We start from the raw sequence: 23,812 nt of genomic DNA, 5'->3' as shown, positions 1-23,812 counted from the left end.
AAGTAAGGGTTATTTAGATTAGATGTGTAGAGGTAAGATATTTGCTGGAGGTGTTTAAGGCCAGGGTGGGTGGACACTTGATCAGTCTGATCTGGTGCTTCACCTAGCGATTGGCAGCCTACGTGTGACATTGGGTTGGAACCTGTTGATCCTTGAGGTCTCTTCAAATCCAAGCCATAGTTAGTGCACTTCTCTGTGCATACTACATTTTAATAAAAATGAACTAATAAATTTTGCCAAGAGTTATTGGTCACTTGGGAACTTGTATTCCATCTTCTCCAAGATTGTACTGAATTTTAGATTTTGATTTCTGTTACGTATGACAGGAAATACATGGTCAACATTCTTTAAAATCAGGTAATTATCTGCATGGCTAAGCTGTGGAACTAAGGCTGAAACTTACTTTTTTTTTTTCTCAGATACCTTTCTTTACTTTGAAGGTTCCATATACATGATAACCATATTGCTATAAAGTGTTTTTATGGCTTGCTATATCACTGTGTGAAACACTTTATTCTCTTAAAAATTTGTTGTAACTTGACTATCTCACCCTTTAAGGTAGTCAGTACCTCAGAGTACTTACAAAATTCTGTTGGAATGTTGTACATTGTCATTGGTGCTTCCATCTGATCAGACCAACAAAAAGGCTGCTGTTTAGGAATCACTATTAAACAAAACGGTTTACTCAGACCCTTTAATGTTGTATTTTGACTACCCAAATGGTGTTCAGATGTGCATGTGTCAAATGAGAAAAAAACACAGCTTTGTCTGCTTTTGTTTCTTCAAATGTTTCCTAACTGCTCTAGCCCTTCAGGTATTGGAACAAAAAGGCCTGGTAAAACCAGCTAATGACATTGCCAGGGTGAGTGTACTGATAGAATAATCCTGAGTGCAAACATATTCTTGAGTTACTAGGGAGATAATATGTCATCTCCAGTTCCTCGTCAGTGAGACTCTGGCAGGCTGACAAGAGGTCACTGCAGTTTCTGTGAGAGCTCTGTGTTTCAGAGTAGGTTGGAGAATGATAGGAGTACTGCCAGGAAGTTAAGTACAGAGAAATCCTCTCATTGCTGTTAGGTATCTGCAAAGGAATATTTGGCAGTAATGTTAATTAATGTGATTAATATTACTCTGATACAAGAAATTCTGAAGGGGTTGTTTATAGATACTGGAAGACATGATTTATTCTTCACTGTGGAAAACAAATTTTTTATACATATTGCCTTTGGTTTGATAAGGAGACTTTCATTAAATTGCTGTCTTAACATCTTAATGAGACAAATCTCTTCCATATGCTCTGTATTATGAGCCGTAGCTAGTAAGGTATGGAACCACATGCCTAATAAGTGGAAGCACAAGAGAAAAACTTTACAGAAGGAAGTTTCCAAATGGTTTAATCATATACTTAAAGGTTTCACAGCATCACCGTATTTCTGTCCTTCATTTATCTTTATGAAAGGTAATAAGTGTGAAAACAGAGGAAATACAAAGCATTTGGGACAAAAATGGTTTATTTTGATCTCCAAAATTTCTTTCCTCGTCCTTCTTCTAACTTTCACTGTCATGCAGGTCCTCTCCCCAGTGTCTCAGGAGTGATATGAGGTCATTGCTTTCTGTTTTCTTGGGGTGTCTGGCATTTGTTAACTTAAAAGTATCTGCCCTCCTCATGCTAACAGAATGTGGTACTTACAGATGTTGCACATCAGAAGTTTTCCAAGCCTGAACTGCTTACCTTTCAAGACTACATCTGTTCAGTTTAAGGTGGTGGAAGCAGGAAGGGACTGAATGCCATAGCATTATGAAAAGCAGAAATAGATGTGTCTGTACACCATAATATAACAGATGCAACTTTGACACTCCTTAAAAGAATGAGTCTCTGAGGCAAAATGAGCTGCTTGGTCTGAGGGACTAACAGGAGTGAATAATGATCCAAACTCGCTTATTTTTCTATGGTCTGAATTGACACCCAAATACACCTGGAAAGGAATAAAAGGAGTGGTTTGTGATGATACAGTATTACAAGCAATGTCCTTCTAAACTTTCAGGTAAAGAGTACTGAGATGTCCTGGTAGCTACATTTATAAGCAAAGATTTCCTGTTGAGGCGATAATGACATTTCTGTAACTGCGAGAATGAGTGCTTCATTTTAACAGTGATAGACCCACTGGAAGAAGATTTGTTATTTCTGAGTGTCAGGGCTCCCTTGAAGTCAGTGGCACTACTCAGGTATAAGTTACACCAGGACACTACATGTGACAGTGAGCCCTTGTTCTGCTTATTGCTATTCTGTTTGCATCACATGTAAACCCTAGAATGAGAAAACTAGTAGTTTTTTAATACAGTATGGTGAGATAATGTGGCTCTTCTGCACAGAAGAAAGTTATATATCTTGTCCAGCTATTGCGGCATAAATAAAATGGACACAGCAAATAAATAAATAAATAAATAAATAAAATATATATATATGTATATGTATAATATATAATTATAATTATATATTATATAATATATATACAATATAATAATATTATATTTATTATATTTATATTATTATATTATTATTTATATTATTTATTATATTTATATATAATTATATATATTTGCTGTGTCCATTTTATTTTTTTTCCTTTTTAGTACAAATGGTACATTTCTATTAAAATTTTCATTTCAGGGTAAAATGGTGAAGGGAATGGGAGGTGCCATGGACCTGGTATCTAGTGCTCAGACAAAAGTGGTTGTTACCATGGAGCACTCAGCCAAGGTAAGGCTCTGTCTTCTATGTGATCCACTCATGCTAGAAAAAAATAACAAAACACACAAACTTTTTGCATTAATTCTGCCACCTTGTGAGGATTTTACAGATTTGTTACTAATTACAACTGTACTTCCTAGCCTCATGTAAGTGAATTGTTTACCATGGAAAAAATCAAATATTAATTTGATATTTAAAAGCTGCATACATTTTTTGCTGCTTTGTGCAAACTTAATGAGAGTAAGAATTGCCAGAGCTACAGTAGATGCTGCCCTGAAGGTTTTACTCTTCATGTCAGAATAATTTGAGAAATGAGGTTCCCCTTGGCTAAATATTTGTTGTGATGGGAAAATATTTACCTTTGAAGCTATCAGTCAAATTGGTACTGACAGCTTGATAAAACAGATCGTTTTGGCGTGATACTGTGCAGGCTGCATTATTTGTTATGCTGTTACATGATAGAGGTTAATCTAGAGACCTCTTTGTGGAGATAGGTTTGTAGATATAACGAGTCTTCCACAGAAGGTCATAGAAAGTTTGTCATTTGGAACTTAAAAAATTATACAGTCTTAGATGTGAGAAAAGCTGTATGAAGGACAGCATTTTTATTCTCGGAGAAGTATACCAAGTGCTTAAAAATCAAATTTTATTTCTTTTCTTTTTCTTTTTTTTTTTAATTTAAATTTTTGTTATTCTTAAGTTGTTGGTGTAGACACCAAAGTCTCCTGTAAACCAGTGTAAGTCTAGAAGTTATTAGTTCTGTATGTTCAAGATTAATACCTCTGCCAGAATACATAGGGGTAAGTATAAGGAATTTGCCTGGCAGCAAATATGAAAGATAAATATATTAACAGTTGTGGAGTTCTTTTAAATGTGATTTAAGGAATGAATCTTCACTTTCTATATTTTTCAACAGGTTGGGCTTTTGTTGTTGTTTTTTGGTTTGGTTTTTATAGAAGCATTCTAAGTAACAGAACTGAGACTGACCCAGTAATTGTATGTGTATGTGTAAATAAGTAAACAAAAGTGCAAAGCTAATTCATCTCACTTGCATCCCTATCACAACCCCAAAACAACCAGGTGTCTGTGTAACCATTCAGTTAGGCACATATTTCAGATATTAATGTAATTTGAATAAATATTGTAAACGTAAAGTTACTGTGGAATTCAGCTAAGAAATACAGACAATATTTCTTCACACAATACACACAATAATACAAAAAATAATTATTCACACAATAATTATTCATGCCCATTTATCTCTTAATAACACTGTTACAAAACTATTACTGCATTCAGTGTAAGTGAAGAACAGTGTTTGGAATTTGTTTTTTTGTCAGTAGAAATACTGAAACTTGAAAAAGATAGGAAACCAGATTTGCCCTTATAAGTAGCCCAGTCATAATTTATTTATTTATTGCATGTATAACTTGGATTCATATATGTGTATATGTACATATATATATATATGTATATATGTATATATGTATATATGTATATATATAAAATATTCCTGTTGTGCACTTCTAGAAAGCCTGTTACAGGCTTTACAGGCTTCGATAGCTTACTTTTTAAAGAATATACTGCAAAGTCAATCCAAGTACATGTTTTTTTGATTTATTCTTATTCTAAAATGGAGGGCTCCTTCATCCTAACTGCACCCTTTTGGGGCTGCTTCTTGTTTGCCCAGAAGTGAAGATGAAGTATAGAAGTTTAATGTGAAAAAAAGCCTAAAACCACCTGTAACTTCTGTTACATGTTTTATGTGTTTTTTTTTGCTTTTTTTTTTTTTTTTAAAGTAGGTATTAGTGAAATAATATGGAAGACTGATGCCCAACCAATTATACAACCTATAACACCAGTTCTGAACGTCAGAAGTCTTAATTTGAGGTGACTTCTTACAGAGCTGATTCCTATTTTTTTCTTTAGTATGAAGATTTTTTCACAAATTGCAATTTCAACCATGCTTAAGTATTAGAGGAGCCCTCTTTCCTCTTCCCAAGAGTCAAGTGGACTACTGAGCAAAATAAATGTATGCCTGTGCTGTTCGAATGTGTTCTATCTGCACGCTTTTTAGAATAGGGATGTTGTTGTTGTCTTACTCTCCGAATAAATAATAACAAATTTATTATTAGACACCAAAGCCTCCAGTAAATAAACATGAATCAAGGTCTGATGGCCTGAAGTATGATGGAAAGCAGCAGGATATATGCAATAATAAATAGTTATGGTAGTTAGTTTTGTTTAAATTGTCATCTTGTAAAGGATCTTTTAATCAAGTGTTGCTTTTTCTCTTTTTGTATTTATATATATTTATATATATTTTAATATATAATAGTGGCAGCTTGTTAAATATTTTAATATATTTGCTCAGAGTATATCCTGAGTGTGAATGCTGCAATTTTCAGACTTAGCAATATGCTGAATCCTGCCAGTGCAGACAAAATACAATTTACACTAAATCATAGGGTGAATCTGGTATGTCTTCACACTCAAAGAACCACTCAAAGAATTTACTCTGATATGCAATATATTAGAAATAATATTGATCAAACTTTGGCCCCAAGTATTTTAATATTTGATAACTTACATATTTACATTATACAAAAACTAAAAGATACAGAAGAAAAATGACAGGACTGTAAATGACTTTGGTAGAAGAATTCAGAGTAAGAAATATCAGTGAGGCAGAGTAGCATAGAAATACGTGGGATAATGAAGGTACAGATGCAGAATGGCCAGTCACTGCCACCTTCTTTTTTCTTTTTTTCCTTTTTTTCTTTTTTTTTATAAAAAGAGGTTAGCCAACACAAGCTGCAGAAACTAGCAACCCACAGGTTTGAAACAGGAAGTATTTTTCACAGCTAATGAAATCATGCATCTTTAGTAGGATGCTAAAGGAGCTTGAAGCATGATGCCCATATGAAAGGGATTAAACTATTTTATGAGTCTGTCAGTGACAATTAAATAGCATTTCCCAGAAGCGGTCTCTAGCCTCGGAAGCCTAACCATCACAGCATGACATGAACCAGGAGGGAATACCTGATGAAGGGTGGCTCAGTTTTTTCCTCCGTATGTTTAGTCCACCATGAGACACATAGATGATGGACTCAGTTTAATTCGCTATGATAGCTCTAAGTGTACTTTCTGTGAAGCTCATCTTTGGATAACTGTAAAGACCAGAATATAGTGTTGTTACTTAACCTTTGAACAGTCACTGTGCACCTATGCGCAGTCGGGTAAATACTGCATAGGAGATATAGAAGTCCTTACACCCACACTGCTATTAATGTATTTTGCAAAACTGCATAAAGTGATGGCTGGTCACTTTCAAATGGTGAAATGACTTGTCTACACAACTAGAACAATCTAATGGAAACCATTTTTAAGCATGTGCTTTGATCATGACTAAAACATGGTGCAATAAATTTGCATCGTGAATAGTTTTTGTTTTTATATGTTGTACAAAACTGTGGCATTTTTTGTTTGTAAAAGTGTCCATAAAAAGATGCTACAGTGTTTTTAGGGCTGCTCCAAAATTAATGCCTCCCATTTTATTATGTTGGCTCACAACGTCAGGGATGGATGATGGCAGCAGAGATTGAACCTTCCCACCAATGTCCCGTTCCATTTTGTTGCTGTGTGACAGATGGCAGCAGAGGGGCTGTCTGACAAAATAGCATCTGACATGGAAGTGTATATGAAGCAAAGGTGTGCCACTGACCTCCTCCATGCAGAAAAAGTGGCACCCACTGACACTCATCAACACTTGCTGAATGTTTCTGGAGACCAAACAGTGGATGTGAGCACAGTAAGGCAGTGGGTGATGTGTTTTGGCAGTGACACAAATGACAAGCCATGTTCTATGTGGCCAAACAGATTTTTAGAAGTGTGGCATGCAGGCTGATGGATGAGTTCCAAAAGCCACTTCTCATGCTACCTGGTAATAAAATAGTGTTCATCTCAAGTGTTAAGAAACTGGAATTTATCACTTTTAAGGGTCACAGAAGCCTCTCAAGCTGTCAGCTCTGCAAGTCCATTTTGAGATATGTTTGTGTATTAAGCCTTAAGGCAAATTGATGGTTGCAAATTTAAAAAGTATTGCATTCACATGGTTAAATGAGACATGCCATACTCTGAGAATTTTGAAAGGCATAACTGAAAGTTGATAGAGGGAAAAAAAACAAACAAAACCAAAAAAAAAAAAAACAACCCCTCACACCTAAACAACTAAGCCTTACAGCTCCAGCTTTGTGTGAGAAGCTTTGCCTTTTCAGTAGGCAATATTTTACCCAGTATCTAAAGCAGCTGCTATTTGATATCCTAGGAAGGGAAGTATCTTAAAGCAAATCCTGATTTCTTTATATACATTACTTTGTACTATATTTGCAGGTTGACTTTTACTGGCAAAAATAAGGGCAGTGTAGCTTTTCTTGTAGTACATGAAAATCAGCGTATCTCACTCATCTCCTAGTCTGCTTTTGTGCTTTTCTGGAGTGACAGAGAAAACGGAAATTGAATGTGGATAAAGAAACTGGCTTTACTATTTTCAAAGCATGAGTATTCACTTGAACCATGAGGGTTTGAAATGTCTGTGTATGTAGCTGATCCCTCACATTCTGTTTATAATAAATAAGTCAGAGTAATGTTATGCTCACAATTTCACTGTCTAACCTTTACATGTCATCAGTAAGATCCCATGTGTGTTATATCCTCACACTGCAGTAGAAGAGGAAATTATTGAACTTCTAAACTTGGGAGCCCACTCAGTGGTACATGGAGACTCTTATTAGTCATCTCATTATAGCTGGGGCTTTCGCTACAACTGTCCCAAGTTAGCAAAGTTTTAATCTGCCATGAAAGTGTATTCAAATAATGTTCTGAGTGCAGTAAACGTTTCAAGAACACTGAGTGCTTGCAGCTGTAATTTTCCTTTTTAATATACATATTGAATTCAGAGAAAGTTGCACTGTTTTTTTAAAATTAACATTTGTTTGTATGCTGTTAAACACAGGGCAATGTCCATAAAATCTTGGAAAAATGCAATTTACCGCTTACTGGGAAGCAATGTGTAAACCGCATCATTACAGAGAAGGTAAAGTTCTTTTCTTAAATCCTTTAAGAATCCTTTTAAATACTTTTCTCCTCTCAGTGACACTCAGTGAAAGCAGTTAAAAGTGTCATAATAATAAAGAATATATTCAGTGTCTGCTACTTGGGAAGGACAAAGACTCCTTTTGAGTTCAGTTCCTGAGACCTGTTGGCTCATATTTTCCTTTTAAGTCTTTCACTGTTGATATCATGCATGCTGGATGATTATTGCGGTCACCATCAGAACAGAGATGTTACCCGTGAGAAATATGCAAAGAACACATCTGGTTATTTTTCCCAAAGTATACCTGAAAATTTGCTTCATGAGATGCAAATCCTGAAGTGGATGTTTTCCTCAAATACAGATGCAAAGCAACAGCTCTGTAGCATGTTCACGTTAAGGCAATTAGCGTCTCTCTTGGTGTATATTACAGACTTAGAGAGACGCATAACCTGTTCTGCTGCTATCATTTGTTTTCACTTGATTGCACTTGTGAAGCAGTTTACTGTCCAGTGCATGTCCATGTGATATTGCCAGTGTTCAAAGTGCATTAGCAGATCTTTTCAGCAGAGGATAAGTGACTTAGGATTTTTCCTGTAACCATGCTCCTTGTATTATCAATGTGTACATTTTCAAGGGCTTTGACCGGTCCCTCCATGAGCCATCTGTCATACTAAGTAGAATGCTTCAAAAGTGCTGATGCAGAGTTTGCTTTCTCTCAGGAGTACACTGCTACTGTCATTTGAAGTTTTCCCCTACAAACAAAAGGAAAAGAAATGAAACTCTGGATGTTTTTCTAGTCTTCTACTGACTGGTCACATACAAATGTAAGGTACAAAAAGCTGGCACTGAACAAGGACTGACAGAAAATAAACATGCAGGAAATTTCTGAGACTCACTCCTCATCAGGTCTTGCTGTTTTAATAAAAGATTACACAAATGTATAGCACTATTTAGATTGCATTACAGACTGTTTAGACACTAGCTTCCTACTGTCTATTTTCCTTAAATTCAGCTTCTCTTTTAAGACTCAGAAGAACAATTCATGAAATCCTTTGAATTGGAAGGAACCTGAAAGACCGTCTAGTTCCAACCCTCTTGCCATGGACAGGATACCTTCTATTAGACCAAACTGCATGAAGCCTCATCCAACTTTTTATTGCACATTTCCAGGGAAGAGGCATCTACAGCTTCTATAGGCAGCCTGTTCCAGTGCTGTTCAGCAGCACTCATAGCTGAGAATTTTGTCCTAATATCTAATCTGAATCTACATTTTCATTATTTTAATGACACTATACCTTATGCTATCACTCCATTTCCCAGTAGCCCTTTCATGTAATGGAAGGCTGCTGTAAGGTTCTTAGGCCTGGTGCTCTCTCCTGCTCATCACCCTCATGAACCTCCAATAGATTTGCTCCAATCACCCCACGTCTTTCTTGTGCTGGGGGGCCCAGACCTAAAAGCAGTACTGCAGGTGGAGCCTCATGAGCCAGAACAGAGAATAATAATCATCTCCCTTGCCCTTCTGGCCACACCTCTTTTGATATAGCCCAAGATACACCCAGTTTTCAGGGCAGCAAGCGTATACTATAAGCTCACACTGTTTTTCATCTACCAGAAACTGTGAAGTTATCTCCTTAGGGCAGCTGTCTATCCATCACCATGCTGATATTCATGTTTGAGATTGCCCCAACCCAGGTGCAGGACCTTGCACTTGGCCTTGTTGAATTTCTTTAGGATCACATGGGCCCAACTTGCGTGCCTGTCAAGTTCCTCTGGACAGCATTCCTTTCCTACAGTGTGTCAGTTGCACTGCTTATCTTGGTGTCATCTGAAAACTTGGGTGCTTTCAATCCTGCTGTCCATTTTATTAGCAATGGTATTAAATAACTCCAGTCGCAGTTATGACCCCTGAGGAACACCACACACACCTCTGGTCTCTGCCTCATCAGCCATATCTCCTTGAAATTAGCACTTCATCCAATTCCTTACCCACCAGATGGCCCATCCTTTTATTATCTCCATTTTAGAGACAAGAAATTGTCAAATACTTCACACAGGTTCATGTAGATGACACTGGTTACTCTTCCCTTCTCTGTGAATGCTGTAGCCCTGTTGGAGGATACTGACAGATTTGTCAGGCACTATTTTCCTTTGTGAAGCTGTAAGTCTGTCTTATGTGCCTAGTGGACAAATTGAGTACACTTCAGAGATAAGCTTAAGATTCCACTTTCCTTCCATGTTCATTCTTCACTGAACTTCTGCTACTGGCTTTTTAAAATTTTATTTTATTTTAGGAAAGTGAATGTAGACTTGATGGTTTTTGTGGCAACTAGATTTTGTAACCTGTGTATTCTCCATCTAGCGGGCACCGTTATAGCGCATGTTGTTCTACAGATGTTCTTATATGCTTGAGAGACTTCAAAGTGGAAAGCTTATCTTACAAAGGTGTCAGGGACGGTGCTCCTTCAGCTGCATCTCCTGAGGCTCTTTTAAAAATAAAGCAAGAAACTTTCTCAGCCAGCTACAAAAATACTAAAATTTCTAGTGTTTGAAAGCTGTTGGAGAAGCTGATCAACTGATAAGTTGATTGGCCAGTCTTTACCTCTCTATGGGCCTAAAAGCGAAACAAAATTGTGAGAAAGAGGTTGGTTTTCCCTGTTTTCTTTCATGGCCTCTTGCTGGTCATTGTCCAAAGAATGTCTCAGACCTTTCCCTTGCACCTTGCAATTCTCATCACATCAGAGCAGGAGACGCTGTACTCATTTTGTGCAATGAAGAACAGTTGCCCATTTTTTTCCCACAAAATCAACACATCTTACATTTCAGATTCTTTCAGGTATAAATAAATCTCTACTGGTCACTCTGAAAAGTGAAACCAATTGATAACAGCATCATTTGTTACTGATGAAACTCATTTTGAACTGATTTGTACAGTATCACTACTTGGATCTTTATTTTTTTTAATAATAAAAATTGTTTTCATGCTTTTTGAACCTGACAGGCTGTGTTTGATGTAGACAAGAAAAAGGGGCTCACCCTAGTGGAAATCTGGGAAGGACTGTCAGTGGATGATATCAAGAAAAGTACTGGCTGTGACTTCACAGTAAGTCATTTTACCAACAAATACAGTTGTTCCTTTTACATTGCCTTGTACTTAATCCATAAAGCCGCTGATTTTTTACCTTCACATTCTTTCTTAAATATCATTTAATGTTAACACAAAAATAGTGGAAAGTATGCTGGAACATAACTGATTCCGAATGTGTGGCCATTAACAACTGTAGTTTCTTGATGGTCCCATGCACTCATATAATAACTTTTGCTTCAGTATTGTAAGGCTGGGGGGGGGGAGGTCAGCTGTTTGGTTTTTAATTTTGTAAGGAAAGTGACTTTGACACCATACAGTGTGCACTGTGAAGGCAATTGAGAGATATGTGGTAATGAAGGGTGGTACTCTTCCTCTTTGCAGAGTTTCTAGGTCTAGAGCATGTGATTGTAAGGTTGCTGAACAGTTATTATGTGAAAGAGTTGGTTATTAAGGCTTTGAACATGCTCTTAGTAGCAAGAACGTTCTGAGCAAGGAGCATGTAGAATTTAATTCATTCCCATATTTCCATAACAGATCATTTTTAACACCCAAACATGATACTGTGTGTTTTTCTTGTAGAGTTTTAAATAATTGAAAGAAAGAGCTTTTCACTTCTGGGAAAATATTCATTTGTCTGGGACCAAAAAAAAGGTTTAATAGGAGTGACGTGCAACTGTAGAGTGCAGGAAATTGCTACAAAATCTCTTTATTATTCATTTTTTATGTAAAATTTTATTACTATTTCTTAATTTTCAGTTAAAAAAAAGCCTCTAAACTAAACAATTCTATATGCAAAAGAGGTTATTTATTCAGCTCCTCCCTGGGATGTAGGGGACAAAAATAAATTCTTTAGAACTTCGGTAATCTGAGAGCTTCCTTTTCTGTTTGGATGAGACTCTTAAACAGCCCATTCTCAAAAACTAAACATAAAAATGACCTTATGGTTTTGTATCTGTGGTAATCAGACACTTTTTTTGTTATGTCTTTTTATATTGTTGTTATTCTGACGTATCTAATTTGAGGACAAACTTTAGGCTGAATTTGGAGAGTGATGCATTTAGTAACCATATACATAGAATGAAAATGTGAAGAATGACTTTCCTATAAGGAGACATCAGTTCTTATATGTCCTGAACCTGGTTTTTGAACAGATTTGCTTTCTTTTTGATTCAGAAGATCTAGATATATTTGTATGTATGTATATGAAAGTTGGTGTTACCCAAAGTAATTTTCAGCTTGCGCTGGAGGCAATTGAAGCAGAAGGAACCAGAGTATTTAGAGAAAGACATGAACAGCTTGAAATGGTGGGCTAGCAGACAAAATTTTGCAGCATCGCAGTGTGTATGGCAAGACCACTAGGACTATTAAAAAAGAATTACCACCACCTCACTGTGCCATTAGCACTTCCCTGTAGATATTATAAAGAAACAGTATAAATTTTGAATTTTAAAGATAGCCTGAAGTTAGCAGTTGAGTGTAGGGCTGTCTTTGTTCCTGGAATCTGTCTCACCAGGCTCTGGAGGGGTCACTTCACAGCCACCCATTCCCTATTTCATGAAGACAAACTCCAGTGCATTCTGCTTTGTACAGCTGCCTTAGTCATGCATGAAATCATGAGCTGCACTAAAGGAGAGCTGTGGGCATGAAAAATGTAGATGCTCCTTGGTTTGTACACTTTTCTATGTTTATCTGAAAGCAAGCAGTTTCCATAAATGCTTACAAAGCATGAACTGTGCTGACCTCTGCCAGAATATGTGCATGGGTCAGCATTACCTAGTGGGTGATAGTTCCTTAAAAATGCCTGAAATTTCTATAGCTCTGCAAACAGAAAGAGTGAACCAGAATGATTTGTTAACTAACGCAGTGGCATGGAAGAGCACTAGCTCTTTCTTTGTCCTGTTTTTTTTTCTTTCTTTCTTTTTTTTTTTTTCTTTTTTTTTTCCTTTCCCTCCTAAAGGATATTTCCAGGTCACAGTGACCTTGTCCTCTTGTCATTGAAATCATCACCAAAACTGCTATTGTATTGGCATTGGTGGCAGCAAGACTAGGTCACCATTGCATGATGTTAGACACTTCAGGGCTTGAGTGTCACACAGTGAACAGGTGCAGCTCTTTTGCTTAATTTTGAAGTTGAGAAAATAGAGATTTGAGCACTGTGGTAGACAGCTGTTCAGAAAACAGTATCCTTAGTCCTTTTTTCCACATTTCAAGACTTTGCCTCAGGCTCCCTAGCAAGAGTAACAGTTGTGCTTGTGATTATTTATGTTCTCTGAATGAGACATCTTGTTCTCGTTTAGATTGGGGACAGAAACTTCACTGATACTGTATTGCTGCAGTAAAAGAAGAGTTTTTTTGCTTTATATCTGTTGCTATTTTGAAACAGAACTTATGGGTGAAAAAAAAACAGGAGCTGAACCTTTCCAGGTAGCTCTTCTCTGTGGATACAGAAAGTCATCTAAACTAAAATGTGTTCATTACATAGGTAACTATGGGATTGACTAAGAGATGAACATAACTTTGTATATAACTACATCTCCGTATGGAAGCTACTTCTTTTTGGAGAGCTTTGTAGACCTTGTGGCTTTTTGTGATACATTTTGCTATACATTCCTGTTCAAAGAAAGAAAGGATTTAGAGTCAAGAGTCTTCATTATAGACTGTTATAAAATAAAAAAATCCCCCTCAGTCCTCCTCTGCTGTGAAGGCAACACATTGGCTTATCTTGTGTATTTAAATGAGATTTGTTTCTCCCTAGCAAACAGACTGCCTTAGCAGATAAACGTTTTTAGCTTGTACTTGTTTATGTGTTTGGTGAGACCATGAGAGCAGAGACTGAGAAAGCATAATTTGCAGATATATTTCATTATAAAAAATGCTAGGGTTCGTCTTAATAACAACAAAAAATAAAATAAAATAAAAAGCTGATGCTGTTGTTTTTCGTAATAATGAGTTCTCAGTTTTGCAGGAGGTTCTTAAAAGGTAATAACTTGCTTTTTTACTCCTAATAAGAGCACTGGAAGTTATTAGGACTCAGCACCATTCAGAACCAGGCCTTGAAAGACTTATTTGATATAGATAAACATAATGAAATAAGCATGGGCATGTTTGTGTGTTGGAATTTGTTGGAATTCTGGAAGTTAATAAGCTTGAACTGCTGGGAGTACCTGAGGCCATGAGTCCTCAGCTATAGCCTTCCTCTGACCAGTCAGACCACAAAGGCAAACTGCTCCCTATATACCTGCCTGTTCAACATCAGCAAAGCATTTTGGAACATCCAAGATGAGCTGTAATTCCTGTAAGTGGAATAATACTGAGAATGTGCTGCTTAGGGTGTACTGTAAGAAAGTAATAAACATGCATCTCTGTGCTGTAAAATAGCCATTGTTAAGCACATTCAGCTTTTATCAGATAGTGTGCTGATAGCACAGAGTGCTGCCAGATTGGCTGACTCTGCTGGGATTTAAAGCAGCATGCTCAGGGGACTTTTTGCATTTCAGACTTGATTATTCCTTGTTTTCCAAGCCCAAACCATTCCTTTCTTATGTTAGCATTTTTCTTTTTGCTCAGTTAACCGGATTTATTTAAAGCAAACAATTCTATTTGCATCCAGTTCCTAGTGGTGCATCGTCTCTCATTACCTCTGTTATGTTCAGCACACTGTGGCACTTCAGCTCTCCTGGGGATCAGACCTTTTCAGAGGTGAATAGTGGTGTGCATTAATGACAGCTGTTAGCATCAAATGTGCAGACAGTACATTTAATGTAGTATGCTCATTGAAATGTAAAACACTAGAGGTTTTGATGTTACCAAACCCTATGACAGAAGAAAAACAATCTCCTACTCCAATAATTGCCTTTTGTCACTAGTCCAGCAGTTTTCATGCACTCAGAATTTTCCAGCTCCTCTACACTTGTAGCTGCTATATCTGTTTATTATCCTGGTTCACAGAGAACTTTGAAAAATCAATGAACAGTTTCCATCCACTGAAAATATTTCATTAGCATTTGATGTAGTAAACACATTCTTCATGAACTAAGCTTTTCTTGATGACTATTCTCATAAGATTGTAAGTGATGACATTTTGTGGCTGGAGGAAGGATAACTTAAAAATTGAATTGGTGCTGGAAATACAGTTCCTATTCTTGGAACAGGCCTCTACATATCATTCTTTAGTAAGCTGGCTTGTTCAGTACTGTTAAGTGAAAAAGATAGGATAAGGAGGCAGAAGAATATTGTATATTGTATTTCAGTGGGACAAACTATCAACTAGAAGCCCACTACCTGTGGAACTGTCAGTCATCCTGAAGCAGTAAGATCACAGGAATTGCTTTTGATCTCATCCTGGAACACGTATATAAATAAGAATGGAAACAGGATGTATTTAATGAGGCTGTGTAGAGGTTTTCTCCACCTCTCTATGGAGAGGTTTTCCTCAGGGAGCAGTGCAGACCTGCAGTCATGTTAAACAGTGAAGTCCAAAGTCTGCTCTGTACTGCTTCCATTTACACTTTCTTTCTTCATCCACTTCCCTATTTAAGCTTAATGTGCTGTATTTATTTTTGATTGGATGGAGATCTTATAATACAGCTAGTTGATTTTTCAACTGCATAGAATTACAACAGAATCATACAATCATAGAATCATCTGAGTTGGAAGGGACCCTTTAAAGACATCTAGTCCAATTCCCTTCCAGTGAAAAGGAAGACCTACAGCCAGATCAGATTGCTTAGAGCCTGGGCCAGCCTGGCCTTGTATATCTCCAGGGGCAGGGCATCAACCACATTACTGGACAGCATGTTCCATTGCCTCACCACCCTCACTGTAGAAGATACTTTCCTTGTATCCAGTCTAAATCTCCTCTCTTTCATTAAGAAACCATTTTCCCTTCCTTGACCTGTCACCACAGAATCTGTGAAAGAGTCTGTCTCCTTCCTTCTTACACTGCTCCTTTAGATACTGACAGGCTGCTATTAGGTCTCCCTGGGGCCATCAGGGTTGCCACAACTCAGGTGCAAGACAGAATCACAGAATGGCAGGGAAGGGGAAAGGAAGAGACCTCAGGAGATCAAGTCCAAACCCCCAGCTTAAGTAGATACCCTACAGTAAATTGCACAGATAGGAGTCCAGGTGGGTCTTGAATATTTCCATAGAAGGAGACTCCACAACCTTTCTGGACAACCTGTTCCAGTGCTCCATCACTCATACCGTAAAGTTCTTCCAGATGTTAGCACAGACTTCCTGTGTTTAAGTTTCACACCATTACTCCTTGTTCTATCACTGCACACATCCAAGAAGAACCTGGCCTCACCTATTTGTATCCCACCTCTCTTTAGATATTTATAAACATTTATCAGATCCCCCTGAGTTTTCTCTTCACCAGGCTGAACAGACCCAAGTTACTCAGCTTTTCCTCACACAAGAGATGCTCCAGGCCCTTAATTATTCTTGTGTCCTCCCACTATATTCCTAGGAGATCCCTGTCTTTTTTTAACTGGGGAGCCCACAGTTGAGGTGTTGAAGAGTGCTGGTGCCAATAGTAACTGCTGAGGGATGCCACTCATTACTGATCTCCATTGGGATACTGAGACACCAACTACCACTCTCTGAGTACAATCTCATAACCAGTTCCATAACCATCCACTGTACAGTCCACCCATCAAATCTGCATTTTTTGGAAAGAAGGATGCTGTGGGGGACTGTGTCAGAGGCCTCACTAAAGTCCAGATAGATAATAACATCAGTGGCTCTTTCCATGTCCACTGATTCAGTTATGCCCTTATTAAAAGTGACAAGGTTGATCAGTCAGGACCTGCCCTTGGTGAAGCCATAGTGGTTATCCCATATCACCTCCCTCTTTTTTAAGTACCTTAGCATAGCTTTCAGGAGGATCTGCTGTGTGATCTTCCATGCACTGAGGTGAGGCTGAAAGATCTGTGGTTCTCTGAGTCATCCTTTCTGCTCTTTTTCAAAAAGCACAGAGTGGCCTTTTTTCCAGTCAGCAGGGCCTTCACCTGACCACTGTGGCCTTTCAGGTATCATTGAGAGTGGCTTGGCGACCACATCAGCCAGTTCTCTCAGGACTCACAGGTGTATCTCATCAGGACCCATAGACTTATGGACATTCAGGTTCCTCAGGTGGTCATTTACCAGATCTTCACTTACAAGGGGGGAGGCATCACTGTCCCAGTTCCTGCTTCCTGAACCAATGAATGGAAGAAGGGAACTTAAAGCAAAAAATTTAGAATTAGTAAATATATACATTTGGTTATATATTGCCTGATAATATGCACATTCCACAACTTGTTTAACTTCTTCTTAGCAGGCCTATCATTGATAGACAGCATCCTCTCTCTAGGTGTATCAGGATGAAAACCGCAATGAACTTGGCTACTGAGTAAAAAAGGGAAATTATTATTATAGGATTCCTTGGTGCGCTTAACACTTCTGTGATGATTCAGTTGTGTATTGGATATTACCTGTTTTGTTGCCCCTGCGTTACTCAGTGTATTGGTACCTGAATGCAAGTGGATTAGGAGAGTACAGTTGAAACAACTGTGCCTCTCAAGCTGCCTGTCTGTTTGCTGCTCATGGCAAGCACCGTGCACAAACTATAAACTCTTCAGGGACAATATATTAGCTAATTTTTGAGATGCTGACACACCATCTTGTACACTGTGTAACTGAGTAACTGCTTCACCTGACCTGAGATAATATCTTCTTGGAAGCCCTACAAGAAGGCCACACAGTTAACAGGGTCAGTATGTCCAGATTTAATTTACTTGCACTCTTAAATCAGGCAGCCAACTCAAAATATGTTCAAAGGCTGGATACTAGCACTGTGTGTGTCCCATATTTATGCATCAGAAAGTTTAGTGGTGAGAGTGTTGATTTCTGAAATACCTCAAGTAAATGGGTTTAAGTCTCTGTTCTTCAGTAGCATATAGTTAGAGGTGGAAGTGAACTATGGGTTGTACTGCTATATCTGTATGCCAACTGTTCTGTTTTTTTTCTCTCCTCCTTGCTAGGTTTCTCCAAAACTGATACCAATGAGGCAGATTTAAACCTGCAGCAGAGTCTGGGCTTGACTTGCCAGAAGGCTTGTTTCGAAATGGGAGCTCAGTGAAGAGGAATCGATGGCTGTTTTGCAGTTTTACTGTTTTTCTTTTTTATTATTATTATTTAAGGGCTTTGTAGGTAGTTTCCAGATAGTTAAGCTCAGGCTGTGACTATCAGCCTAAATGGAATTTTTCTTCCATAGCATTACCAATTTTAATGGAATTGTGAATATATTCCCAAAATTTCAAATAATGTTATACTGAAATGATAGTGAACACTGTCAGAAAAAAACGCCTTGTAGTCTCACTGCCAAATAGTACATTTTTTACAGAGATTCACAAAATGACAGTGCAATCTTAAAATTGCCTCTGCTTTTGCTGCTGTCATTAAACTTACAGATCACCCTGTTGTTCTGTAACTACAGCACTTACTATGTTCTTTCCCTTTTAAAGGTGTGGGTTTTCTTGTGGAGTGGTGTATAGCAAATGCATGCAGCTAAAGAGAGACATCAGTAATGTGGACTTCTCTTTTCCTGAACCTTTGAATATGTCTTTGAATGAACTTTTTGTATCAATGGAAACATTTGGGTCCTTAGCCCTGAATGTATCTGCTGTTTCCACTGTCTGTCTGTTGTCATTAAGACACCTACACCTCCCAACTCTGGCTCTTCTATTTAAACTGTACAAGCTAGAATGGGGATAGTTTGCATGAGGGAGATAAAATGTCTCTGTCCTCCTGCAGACAATTGATTAGCTGTACAGTTGTTCCATGTTAACCCACTCTTCACTCTGCAGTTAGGATCCTTCTTCCAACCTCCATTCAAAGGCAAATGAAGACTGTTTCTGGAGTGAGGTTTGTTCTTCCAGTGTTACGCAGAGAAGCAGGGACAAGAATGTTGAGGGCATTTGGGAGATTTCTTCAGAAGGGAATGCAGTTGATTAAAAGCAAAAGCAGTAACTTTTCACCACTTGCTGATCAGAGAATCAGCTACAGAGTTTGGAACCCAAACTTGTGGTAACTAGAATGCGTACCTTGAGACAATCAAAGTGTAAGTCATTCTCTCATGCTGGTTCTGCTATGTGATTAAGATCTTGTTTTCTCTATTCTTAATTAGGAGACAATCGTTTTTGCAAATCAGTAATGTAATACAACTGCAGTAGATCTCACCCCTTATTAGCACAATGGATCTTCATTTTACAGAGCATGAGTGCTCAGGGATATGATTTAGCAGAGGGTTGTTAGAGTTAGGGTACTATGGTTAGGCTGAGGCTGCACTTGATGATCTTCAAGGTCTTTTCCAACCTGGGTAATTCTATGATTCTATGATTCTATGAATTGACTGGAAGTATATGCTTACTAAAATACATTGTTATTTCCAGGTAGAATGGTTTCTGTCATTCATCTAAATAGGAACACTTAAAGCCATTCTGTGAAAATAATTCCTGACATATGTTTTATGTCAGAATAAGAACAGATTAAGTGACTAAAAATATGTGAACAGTATATACAAAGGAAATATGCTTTTCATACATGTGCTAAGCAGTGTTGGGATATGATCATAGAATCATAGGAAGGTTTGTGTTGGAAGGGATCATTAATATGATCTAGTTCTGACCCCCTGCTGTAGGCAGGGACACCTCCCTCTAGACCGTGCTGCTCACAGCCCCATCCAGCCTGGACTTGAATGCTTCCAGGGAGGGGGCATCCACAGCCTCACTGGGCAACCTGTTCCAGTGTGTCACCACCCTCATAGTAAAGAATTTCTTCCTAATATCTAGTCTAAATCTGACCTCTTCCAATTTAAAACCATTTCCCTTCATCCTGTCCTACCTGCCCTTATAAAAAGTCCCTCCCCAGCTTTCCTGCAGGCCCCTTAAGATTCTAGAAGGCAGCAGCCTGTACACAGACTGTACAGCCCTTCAGTAAAATAGGTGATGGTACTGCTGAGACCTTATTTACTGTGAAGCAAAATAAGCCTTCAAGTGTCCCTTACTTGATCTTAGCAGGTCAAATTCTCTGTCCAGCAGCTCCTGTCAATTTGGAAAAATTGTCCTCTCCACAGAATCACAGAATCACAGAATGACCCAGGTTGGAAGGGACCTCAAGGATCATGTAGTTCCAACCCCCCTGCCTGGCAGGGCCACCAAACATACACCTTTACTAGATCAGGTTGCCCAGGGCCCCGTCCAACCCGGTCTTGAACACCTCCAAGGACGGGGCATCCACAACCTCCCTGGGCAGCCTGTTCCAGGGCCTAACCACTCTCCTAGTAAAGAACTTCCCCCTAACATCCAACCTAAATCTTCCCTCTTTTAACTTAAAACCATTTCCCCATGTCCTGCTATTGTCAGCCCTTTCGAAGAGTTTACTCCCCTCCTGGGTGTAAGTTCCCTTCAGGTACTGAAAGGATCTCCAAATGGGTTCCAGCCTGACATATCAGGTGGGTTATTGATGCTCTGCTTTGGGTAACTGGTAATTGACTCAGCATCAAGAATGCCTGACCTACTTGGAGCATAGGGAGAATCTGCCACTGTTCCAGCATGTACTGGAAGTGATGCAGAGTAGGAAATTAAGGGTGGTGAGAAGTCTTGTAGAGAAGGGACATATTCAGGAGATATAAGATCCCCCTGGAGCCTTCTCTTCTCCGGGCTGAAAATCTCCAGCTCTCTCAGGCTGTCATTGCTGGGGAGGTGCTCCAGCCCTCTGATCATCTGATCATGATGTAGAAGGGCATTATAATACTGTGTGGACAAGGCTTTCAGTGCAAATGTGGAAGGCATATAATATAAATTTCTAGGGAACCGGATATGAAATTCCTGCAATATCTAGCTCTAGTACTAGCCCTTGGACTGTACTAGTAACCTTGCACTGGAAAAATGTGCTGCACTTCTCCATTCTAAACTGAGAAATACTGCCTTCCCATGGGGTAGTTGTAAAATTAGACTTGACCCATACCTGGGTTTTGTAGCAGTTAAACTGTTTTGATTTGAGAGATTACTTTTTTTAGTTGTATTTACCCTAAGCAGTTCTTTGATAATCTCTAGTTAATACCAGAATGTTCTTGTTCTTCACCCAAAGGAATAAACAAAATATCTCTGTTAGCACCTTTATGCTAATACAAAAATAACCCCAGAATAACTAAGTTGCATGGCTTGATCTAATGTGTACTAGTGGGTGGTAGGCCAGTGAATAGGTTGAATGTGTAGACAAGGCTGTAATGCTGAGCCCATGAAAAGAAATATCTTGTACATAGACTAGACGTGTTCTAGTGTTCCACAGTTTATGAATGATTTCTTTAATATCTGATCTGTATGCAAGACATGACACTGTATTAATCAAAGTGTTCCAGAATACCTTAATCTAGGATTAGCATACATTTTTACCTAGCTGTAGTTTTCATATCTTCTCTATTTAGTCTGTGTGCTATTCCCTCGTTTCAGTCAAGTAATTTTCTTGAAGTTTGGCCATTTCTACTTCTGTGGAACAGTCTTAAGATGAAAACTGAATTTCTGTTCACAGAGGTTTTGCAGATCAAGTCTCCGTGTAACAAAGGGTGGTTTTCAGCTCTATGGAACCATTTTGGTTTCAGATAGAGTAGCATAGAGACCTCTGCCACACTCCAGAAGGACTTCTTAGTGACAGTTCTGACCCTTGTGGTGCACAGCAAAAGGTGCCTAGCATTGCCTTCAGGCCCAAGGGTTGGGTGGATGTGATCTCTGCAGGTTTCTTTTTCATTGCCATTTAAAGCTTTCATGGGGAGCACCCTGAATGGGTGCTGTTTTTGAAGGGTATATACAAACTGTGTAGAGGAGAGGGGGGTTAGTAGTAGTTTAGCCAGAAAATAAGTATGTAAATAGTGGGAGGTGTTATGAAGAAATCCAGAAAATAAATGTTGAACTGTTCCAATTATCTCTGTTACGCTAGTCATAGAACTGATTAGGTAATTACAGCATATAATTATTGGAATATATAGTGTATGGGAGAAATGTCCAAGGGTGGCATCAGGTTGATGCTGCTTCTTCCATAGAACTATGCTTTGCTGGCACACGCACAGAAGCCATTGTTGTCTTTAATATATGGCTTATAAAAAGACTAATGATTGATAATGTCTGGGACTTCAGGACGTTGGTTTCTGGCTCAAAGAAAAAGGAGCCAACAACTGCACTTCAGCTTTTCCAGCTCTCCACATATTGCCTTGAGAACTGTCACCTCTGCTCATCTCTGCCTTGTTTCCTGGAAAAGGGGATGTTTTTCTTCCTCCCTTACAGGAAGAATAGCTAGCTAAGATCTGTGAAACACGTTATGTTTTCAGCTTAGAGGTCATCCTTGATGAGCAGAGTGGAAGAGTGATTGAAGACTTTTTTTACTTGATGAATATTTGATTTCTGTTTCTTATTTGTATTGGTGTAAAACAAAAGAGCAAAGATTGATATGGTGCTGAAGGCTGGGGAAGCGAGATCAGGTGCTCTCAGTATACACCAGTGGTGCAAATATGTGCATGTCACACTTGAACTTTTTATCTGGAGGATATTGTATTGTGGTGGCATACCGGTATTATGAAGATGTCTTGCATTTGCCCAAGCTAATTACAACAAGCTGTGACTCCAGTTTGTGGGTTTGTTTTTTTTTTTTTTAAATCTGAGATCTGTAAAGCAGGATTAGAAATTAAAACCCTCTTATGTGATTTAATTCTCTGTGGACCCAGGTGTAGCTCACAAGGATACTCCTGAGCAGTAGTAACGATGGTGGGTCTTAGATGGATGGCAGATTCTCTTTTCTCTTCCATTGCTGTAAGAGAGCTGATATGCATGAACATTTATTGAGGCATCACTGAGGTTATCTGTGCTTCACAGCATTCTCAGGACAAGGTCAGATGATGCTTTTTGTTCTGAAGAAGATGGTGATTCTATTGTTACCTATGTTAGACTTACTTTGTTTCATATTTTATTGACTTTATCCCCAAAAAAGCAAAAAAAATGAATGATGTAAAATGTAGTTTTACTGTAAGCTCTGCAAACTACACATCAAAGTCCTTCTATGTATTTGCAAAACAATCAATAAAATGAAGATTAAAAATCCCAGGTTGCATCTGTCATTACTGTTTCTTATGGTGTCCTGTTCCACTATCGTGAGCATTAAAAGATTATCTTGTGTTCACACCAGCACGTCGTACCTGAGGACACATAAAAACTCTCAGCTTGTTGGCTGGAGGTGGAGGGATCAGATAAATAGAAATAATGAAGTTTGAGACTCAGCCAATGGCTGCATGCTTCACCTTCACTCTTCTCATCAGTTTCTATGTTGGGTCAATCTCAAACATAATTATCACATTCATTTGTGTAATGACTTGTTTTTCAATCAAGTCGAAGAATGGACTGCATGTATAGTCCTTAGAGAAGTGCTTTTTACCTTCTGATTGAAACTGCCGCAGAAATGATGGCATTTGAGATGTTTATTATTGACGTTAGTGTGTGGCTGCGCTCTGAAAATAGTACTGGGTGACAAATGAAAGCAAATTCCATTAACCACCCAGTGAATGATAAATTGGATGATTGCAAAGTGATGAAAATGCTTGTCTGTGGCGAATGAGGTCACTCTTTCAAAGAGAAGATATGAGTATGTGTGTCATAGTATTTTATCTCCCATATCGTAGGAAAGCAAGGTGATAAGTGGAGAAAAATGTTTAGTCTCAGAAGAAAACCTTGATGACTTGCTCTGAAATGAGATTCTTCAGTAATTTACGTGTGCGGCCAAAACTCAGCACTCTCTCAGCTCCAGGAACACAGCCTAAGGTAAATGAAAGACAGCACAACCAAGAGAG

At 38.4% G+C, this 23,812-nt stretch overlaps 1 protein-coding gene across 1 annotated transcript in view; it reads left to right on the top strand.

The window, feature by feature from the left end:
* OXCT1 (3-oxoacid CoA-transferase 1) overlaps window positions 1-23,069 on the top strand; it is a 78,383-nt gene extending 55,314 nt beyond the window's left edge. The window contains exons 14-17 of the mRNA XM_015848678.3: window positions 2,672-2,761; window positions 7,767-7,847; window positions 10,849-10,950; window positions 17,961-23,069. Of these exons, the coding sequence (XP_015704164.1) occupies window positions 2,672-2,761; window positions 7,767-7,847; window positions 10,849-10,950; window positions 17,961-17,996 (309 nt within the window). The 3' untranslated portion in view covers window positions 17,997-23,069. The remainder of the gene's footprint in view (window positions 1-2,671; window positions 2,762-7,766; window positions 7,848-10,848; window positions 10,951-17,960) is intronic.
* The last annotated feature ends 743 nt before the right edge of the window (window positions 23,070-23,812 follow it).

The sequence above is a fragment of the Coturnix japonica genome, chromosome Z (assembly GCF_054131305.1).
Source record: "Coturnix japonica strain WE chromosome Z, WE-NBRP24, whole genome shotgun sequence".
In the NCBI taxonomy this organism is placed as follows: Eukaryota; Metazoa; Chordata; class Aves; order Galliformes; family Phasianidae; genus Coturnix; species Coturnix japonica.
This window is presented reverse-complemented; position numbering and strand designations above follow the sequence as displayed.